We start from the raw sequence: 8,349 nt of genomic DNA, 5'->3' as shown, positions 1-8,349 counted from the left end.
CGGGAGGCAGAGGCTGGTGGATCACTGTAAATTCAAGGCCAGCCTGGCCTACAAAGGGAGTCCAGGACAGCCAAGTCTACACAGAAAAAAAAAAAAAAAACAAACAAAAAAAACAAAACCTGTCTTAAAAAAATAAAAACAAAAATAAAATTAAATAAATAAATCTAAAAGCAAATAATTCCTTCCAATACAGATCCAAATTTAGGTATCATAGAAATTATTCTTAGAAATTTTTCCTTTTTCGGTCCACACCTACACAAAGTCCTGCCTGCTATTTACATTGTTATTTCTGGCTGAGAGAAAATGGGTGAATTAAAAACTTGTAGACGCAGCTTCTCACCATGCAATACTACCTAGTTCATGTCTTGTTTAGTCTTTGCTTTTTCTTGATTTATTTTTTGAGACAGTTTTTCTGTGTAGCTCTGGCTATCCTCAAACGTCCTTTGTCTTAAAAAAAAAAAAAAAAAAAAAAAAAAAAAGCAGGCAAATGAAAACGCCAAAGGTCGGTGGATTGGGCAATAAGTAGAATGGGTCCTGAATTCTGGGCCCCTCCTTGGCTAGCGCTGACACAAGGCCTGCAAAGGGTGGCAAACTATACTTTGGCTTTTCCAATGCTGCCAGCAGAGGGAGGGAAGGAGGGGGGAGGAGAGAGAGAGAGAGAGAGAGAGAGAGAGAGAGAGAGAGAGAGAGAGAGAGAGATTGCTGGCTTCTTTCATTCTTTCAGTTTGCTTCTGGCTTTTATCACCTTAGCCCCACGATGATTTCCTGCCTCTTTCTTTGCTTGTTAGATTCCATGTCACAGAATTTTTCTTGGTATCCTCAGCTGGGACAGCAGCATCTGCTGACCATTTCTTTTTCAGAGGTCAGGGTGTGGCTCCAAGGAGGAATTTTTAAATTCACAAGCAGAGTGGAACCCACCCAACTCCTCAAGGTGTGGACTAGCCCAGCTCTCTCGCTGTGGCACTCTCAGTGGGACAGAGAACTGCAGTTTGTGGCTCCTACCTTAGTGGCATCTTACTGTTGGTCTTTGCCACTTCGGCTCTCCACTACTAATCCTTTAGGTTAGGTTGAGTTCTCTCAGCCCAAGAGCAGAGCAGTGAGTTTTTTTTTTTTTTTTTTTTTTAAAGATATAATATACAATGTTCTGCCACAAGTGCCCCTGCCTGACACAAGAAGGCACCAGACCTCATTACGTATGGCTGTGAGCCACCATGTGGTTGCTGGGAATTGAACTTGGGCCCTTGGAAGAGCAGACAATGAGGCATTTGAGTTCTTAATTGGACCCTTTCTGATACAAGAGAGTCTCAAGAAGAGATTTTGCATTTAGGCTGGCCCCTTGCTCATGTCATTATAAGGTTCTGGATGGAATTAAAAGACCTGGAGGCAGCCGGGCGTGGTGGCCCACGCCTTTAATCCCAGCACTCGGGAGGCAGAGGCAGGCGGATCGCTGTGAGTTCGAGGCCAGCCTGGTCTACAAAGTGAGTCCAGGATGGTCAAGGCTACACAGAGAAACCCTGTCTCGAACACCCCCCCAAAAAAAAGACCTGGAGGCACCGAAGACGGAGCTTGAATCCTACTGCCCCTTTCCCTGGTAACACACCAGTTTTAAGGGACACATCAGAATGGCCCCTTCCTATTTAAAATAAACATATGAAAGGGTAGAAGTATAGGGTCTTTGTTGAACCCTGTCAAGGGAAAGCTACTTCCTCCTGGTCAACAGAATGGAATCTGAGTTCCTCCTCTATCCTTGGGTGGAGGTGAACTCCCTGAAACAGTATACACACTTCTACTCACTCAAAAGAGTTCATCCACCTGCGCCTGTGAATCACCTGGCCAGGAGGCCAGCCCTCAAGAAAGCTGATTTGTCTAAAGACCAGCTAAGGAAACCGGAAGGATAGTTATCCCTTTAGTGAGATAGTATGCTTAGTCATCCCAGAAGCCCCTCCCTCCATGTAAATTGCTTGTGGTTCTTTCCTGCTAAGTCAGCCCACTTTTCACAGTTCTAACTCAAAAAGCACAGCGCCCCCTCCCTGCCCCTTCTATGTCTTTCTTGGATACCTGCCCGAATTCCAAGTATACTTGCCCTGACATCTAAATACCTTCTCTCTTTCTCCAAAGACGCCTCCTCCTCCCTCCATCATTGGACCTACCTGTTCTTATGGACCACTCAAGAAGCATGATTACCCCTTCTCCCTCTCTGTCCCTTCCCAGCTGCTGAGCCCCACAGCTTGCTTATCCTGATACTTGTCAATCAAAACGTAACCAAATGATATCCAAGATTCCTTCCGGGTCCCTTTCAGTGAAACCAAGACCACACAGAGGGGACCCTGGACTCCTTGGTCACGCTGTCGTCTTTAATCAGACAGCAATGATGACTGGTGACATCCTTAATGTATTTTTCATTTTGTTTTCAAAAAAAATTTTTAGTTATTATTGTATTTTATGTGCATGAGTGTTTTGCCTGCACAAATAAATGTGTGTGGACTACATGCATGCCTGGTGTCTGTCTGCAGAGGTCAAAAGAGGCTGTTAGATCTCCTGGGACAGGAGCTGCAGGTGGTTGTGAACCTCCGCGTGAGTGCTGGGAACTGAACCGCTGTTGGCACCATGTTCTTGTGGACTATGTACAGTTTACCCTTGTTCATTCGGGTGCTGATTTCTCCACCCCACCATCTGGTTGCATTTGTGATGCTTACTCTAAGTATCTTCTGTTTCATGTTGGTGTAAACCCGTCACCATTTGTTCTCTGCATTGCCAATAAAAACCAACTAGCCAATGCTGAGCAATAAGAAGGAATAGGGTGGGGCATGCCGGTGAGTGTGGGGGGAGGAGAGAGAAGGAAGGACAGGATGGAGCCACGAGGAGAAGACCCGGAAACATCAGGAGAAATGAATCGGGCCTAGGAGATGGTTTAAAGGCAAGGATAATGTGGGAACTCTGAACGGGAGGAAACTACTCTAGCACGGAAGTTTAGGATGGAGTGGCTATTACGCAGCATTGTGCTATAGGCTAATTAAATAGATCCTGGTCTCTCTGTGTAGTTATTTGGGTTTAAAAGCTGGTTAAGGAGTAACCACCGATTTCCCTGACATAATAATTCAACATTAAATATTAACAATCATTCAACACATCTTGAATTCACTGCACCAACTCTGGCCTTCTGAAGAGCCAGAGTAACCCCCATTCTCAGATATGTAAGCCATCTTGCTGAATGCCGTGGTGTAATTTGTCAAAAATTGGGTCGCAAGGATTTGAGATGGGGGTGGGGGGTGGGGGATGAGAGGTCCAAACTCACTCCATGAGGTGCAAGAGGTCTCCATGTTAGGCCTAATCTTCAGTTTCCCAGAAGCAGCAGCCAGGCTTCTCAAAGATCCGCAGGAGAAGGGCAACCAACCAGCAACTGCTAGGACCTCTGGCCTGGGGCGCAACTAGATAGGAGGGGCTAGTCCCTTCCCCAAGGTCGGAACCAATCGGGAATGTACAAATACCTCTTACAATGAGCCCAGCCAATCCTACTAAAGGGTACCTAACCCTTAATGGAATTCCCCTAACTGGCTTCTCTCGTGGTAGCGGCGGTTTTCCGTGAGTGGTCCAGCCCCGCGTGCTGGCTTTTCTGCAGAATAAACGCTCTTTGCTTTTGCATACTATTCGAGTCTGGGGTCTTCCTTACACTATGAGTGAAGCCGGCCAGCTAGCCCAGAGCCCACGAAAGAAGCAGATGCCTCTGCTCTCCACGGCCCCTGCCAAAGAAACCCTTCATTTGTGCAGCGGCTCTCTCAGGTCCTATAGGATGTATCATTACGACCCAAGTTAAGCTTAACAGCTCGGTCAAGTCCCCAGTGTGAGGATTAGGGCATTGGTTAAAAACTGGAAAGTATCTCCCATTGAACGCTGTCTGGGGTGGTTTTTTCCCCCCTTTCATGTCCTCAATATTTGTTTAACAGCCCCTAGAATTTAGATCTTTTGTTAAAACAGAATATTAGTCTGACTTGTTTTTGTTTTATCGACAGGGATGGTCACTGCCTAGCAGGGTGCGCTGAGAGGCAACAATCCCATACAACGCAGACTGGCTGTGTCCCACCGGAAGCACTTCCTGAAGGTGGAATCTTTCCTGCCTATGATGTCACTTGCAGTTTGACTGGTATTGATAAAGGGGACTATCAACTTTTTAAAGCGACTACAACTCGGGAGGCAGTGGCAGGTGTTATAGCTGTGAGTTCGAGGCCAGCCTGGTCTACAAAGTTAGTCCAGGACAGCCAAGGATACACAGAGAAATCCTGTCTCGAAAAAAACAAACAAAAAATAAAATAAAATAATTGTTGTTCCTGCTCCTGAGAGTGGAGATAACAGCTGCGTTTATCTCGAGTGAGATATGCTAAAACTAAGGGACTATTTCCCAATGACACCGTGATCAGTGCACGGGGTGGAAAGCCCAGCCCCCTGCAGATCCCACAGTTAGAGCTGCGGCTTCACTCCGCCAGGTACTTAAGAGCTTTCAGGCCCCGGATCCATCATCTCTTCAGAATGGCCACTTTCTTTGGGCTGGAAGCAGATGTGATATCTGCATCTTGTTCTGCTTGGCTTTATGTGTGTGAGAGAACAAGGGAAGTGTAAGAGGAAACATTAATCTCCTGCTATTCCTTTTCCATAGAAATGAAGAGAAATCAGCCGGGCATGGTGGCGCACGCCTTTAATCCCAGTACTCGTGAAGCAGAGGCAGGCGGATCGATGTGAGTTCGAGGCCAGCCTGGTCTACAAAGTGAGTCCAGGACAGCTAAGGCTACACAGAGAAACCCTGTCTCGAGAAACAAAAAACAAAAACAATTGCAATTTGTTATTTTGGGTTTGGTCTGTTTTTGTTTTTGTTTTTTAATGATTTATCTATTTTTATTTTTATGTACATTGGTCTTCTGTCTGCTTGTATGTGTATGTGAAGGTGTCAGATCCCCTGAGACTGGAGCTGCAGACAGTGAACTGCTATATGGGTGCTGGGAATTGAACCAGGGTCCTTTGGAAGAACAGCCAGTGTTCTTAACAGCTGAGCCATCTCTCTAGCCAATTTACTTTGAAAATCCAGATCCAGCCGGGCAGTGGTAGCACATGTCTTTAATCCCAGCACTCTGGAGGCAGAAGCGGGCAGATCGTTGTGAGTTCGAGGCTGGCCTGGTCTACAAAAATAGTCCAGGAGAGCCAAGGTTACACAGAGAAACCGAGAAACCCTGTCTCGAAAAATCAAAAAAGAAAAAGAAAAAAGAAAATCCAGATCTGAGGATATCCACTTTTTTTAAAAAATATTTATTTATTTTTTATTATATATACAGTGCTCTGCCTGCACATATACCTGCAGACCAGAAGAGGGCATCAGATCACATTATAGATGGTTGTGAGCCACTATGTGGTTGCTGGAAATTGAACTCAGGACCTCTGGAAGAACAGATAGTGCACTTAACCACTGAGCCATCTCTCTAGCCTGCCAAATACCTTTTAAAAGAAATAAGGTTAAAATAATTTTTATTCATCTACTTACATTTTCTCAAAGTAGGAAAGTGGTAAAGGGGTGGAAGCCAGTGGGATGGATACCCAGCACAGAAAATTTTTATTTGCATCCATTAAACCATATTAGTTACATGAATAAACAACCATATGCAAGATGTTGTATAATTAAACCTTCTGCGTTTATAAACTGTTCTTAATTAGTTATATGAGTTAGCAGTATGCTATTTAGGTATTAGTATAGAAGAAGTTGTATCATTAGCACAGTGACTTTATGTTGCATTGACTATGTATAGACACAAAACCTTCTCCAGAAAACTTAGATACATTTTAAGTTTTAGTAATGTGAGCTAGTAAATTTCAAATAAATACTTGAATGTATAATAATTTATGTTTACTTTATATGTGTAGTTATAATTTTGAATGATAATGTGTATGTGTAGGTGTGTTCTGTGACATACACATGGATGAAGTGGCAGATCATGACCTGTTTTTCTTTTCTCTCTCTCTCTCTCTTTCTTTCTTTTCTTTCTTTCTTTCTTTTTTTTTTTTTTTTTTTTAATTTTTCAAGACAGCCTTGGCTGTCCTGGACTTGCTTTGTAGACCAGGCTGCCCTTGAACTCACATAGATCCACCTGCCTCTGCCTCCTGAGTGCTGGGATTAAAGGTGTGCGCCACCACGCCCAGTTTATGGCCTCTTTTTCTTTCCATCCCTTGTATATTTCTCTGTGCTCTCTGCCAGTCCTGTCATCTTCTTGATTCCTCCTTCTACCCCCGGAATATAGTCTTTACCTTGCTACATGACTCCTCTTATTAATAAAGCACACAAAGCACATTTTTAGTATTGTCTGGGAGTCCTAAAGACTTTTCATTGATACCATATTTATTAATCTTTACAATACTACTATGAGGTAGCTGGGAGAGACAATTTTTACCCTCATTCTGCAAAAACACCAACAAAATGTTAAAAAAAAAAAAAAAAGGACTAGATAAGCTACACAGTGTCTGAAGCAGGAGGGATGCTTTTGTTGTCCCATTTTTTCATCAACAAAACTAAGCTCATGTCATGTGTCCTAATCACTGACTCTTTAAAGTCCACTGGTCCACACTGCAAGTAGGTTCAACTTGGCCAGCTGAATTTATTCTGAGTACAAAATGGTGATAAGCATGCTGTGGCTTGACATTTGGTTCTCTTTTATGTGAAAATTTTCCTTAGTCCACCATTGTTATTGTCCTTGACATCAGAGTCTCAGAGGGAGCTTTCATCCCTCCAGAGTGATCCTGAGGGAAGTTTTGCAGATTCTGCCATCATTTGTCCTTTCTGCGACACCACCTAACAGAATAACAAACAAGTGGGAAGCAGGGACTAGGCACGTCAGGAGAGAGAAGGAGATAAACAGACGGTTTGTTTCGCTTTTGGGGCATCTGAAATGACTCCTGACATTGTCCACTCCTTTTCCAGACATGAGGTAACCTTGGCTTGCTTTGGCTGTGCTGTGTCCTCCTGGGTCTCATTTCTTTATGGCTTCTGTTTCTTTACACTGCCGTGTCTAGATTTCTGTCTGAATAGAAAATGCTCTCCATGAATGCCACTGACTTCATGCTCCCCTGCCCTTCATATCAGAATAAATGAGACTTTCTTAGGTCAATCTGTTTTGTTTTTTTTTTTTTTTAACAAGGCACCTAAAGTAACTTCACTGGCTTTATTGCTTGGTGGGAAACAGAAGTTTGCCCAGATATATGACAGTGTTGACAAAATCCTCTGCAGTCACTGATCCTCGGGGCAAGATGTGAAAAACAGGAAGGACATGACTCTGAGAAGAAAATGTATCAAAAATGAGAGAAGACACATGGCTTTCCTGAGTCACTAAATATGGAAGGCAGAACTGTGAGTAAACACGAATACAAAGTGAAATGCAAGAAGCATGCTGCAAGTGGCCACACATTATGTGTTTTTCCGAAGCCACTCAACTATGCTGGCAAATCTCTTCCTGTTTTTCAGATTCTTCGTCTTCATTGCCTGTAATTTGGCAAGAGCCTTTACCTTCTGGTGTTCCTCCAACACACTGCTGAGGAAATGCTGCAGCTGGAAGGACAGAGACAATCGGTCAGCACCACCAAACTGCTCACCGGCACAAAATACAACAAAGCCCGTGGAAAATAGCAAAATGACTTCGCAAGGAACAGCAGTGTGTAGACCTCCATCACGTGTCCCTGGGAAGACGGTGACAGAGGCAGTGTGTGGACCACCATCACGTGTCCCTGGGAAGACGCTGACGGAGGCAGTGTGACTAAGACTGCGCCTCCCCAGAAGGATGAAGTGTTGACCGGAAGGAGTGTCCATGAGGAAGAACTTGGTCTTATTAAGTTCTCTGTTTCTGAAGTACAACATAGCTCTCAATAAATTGTCACCGAAAAATAAAATAAAATAAATTGTCACTGAATACATATTGGATATTGCAAACGATTGGTGAACAGAGACAAAGTAAGATGTTTTTGTATTTCAAAGGAACTTGGAAGCTTGCAGAGGCCAATATTGATGCATCTTGTATATGTCTTTACAGATGTTACCCTTCATTTCTGAATGTTTTAGTCAAACTGGCACTGTTTATAGACACCATGGTCTTTCTATTCATCAGAACCAATAAACAATTCAGCAAAGTTTCATAATACAGAATTAATATGCAAAACTCAGTACTGTCAGGCTGGTTAAAAAAAAAAAAAAAAAAAAAAAAGCTCAGTTGGCAAAGTGCTTGCTGTATAGGCATGAGGATCCTAGTTAAATTCCCTCATTAAAAGGTGTGGCATGGTGGCATGCCATTGATGCGATTCAAGGAGCTGGGCTCCATCCCAAGG

At 43.6% G+C, this 8,349-nt stretch overlaps 1 protein-coding gene across 1 annotated transcript in view; it reads right to left on the bottom strand.

Annotated features, from left to right (window-relative positions):
- Positions 1-7,409: 7,409 nt before the first annotated feature.
- Lvrn (laeverin) overlaps positions 7,410-8,349 on the bottom strand; it is a 57,303-nt gene continuing 56,363 nt past the window's right edge. Inside the window, exon 20 of the mRNA XM_051163206.1 lies at positions 7,410-7,579. Coding sequence (XP_051019163.1) covers positions 7,439-7,579 — 141 coding nt within the window. The 3' untranslated portion in view covers positions 7,410-7,438. The remainder of the gene's footprint in view (positions 7,580-8,349) is intronic.

Source organism: Acomys russatus, chromosome 20, assembly GCF_903995435.1.
Source record: "Acomys russatus chromosome 20, mAcoRus1.1, whole genome shotgun sequence".
NCBI lineage: Eukaryota > Metazoa > Chordata > Mammalia > Rodentia > Muridae > Acomys > Acomys russatus.
This window is presented reverse-complemented; position numbering and strand designations above follow the sequence as displayed.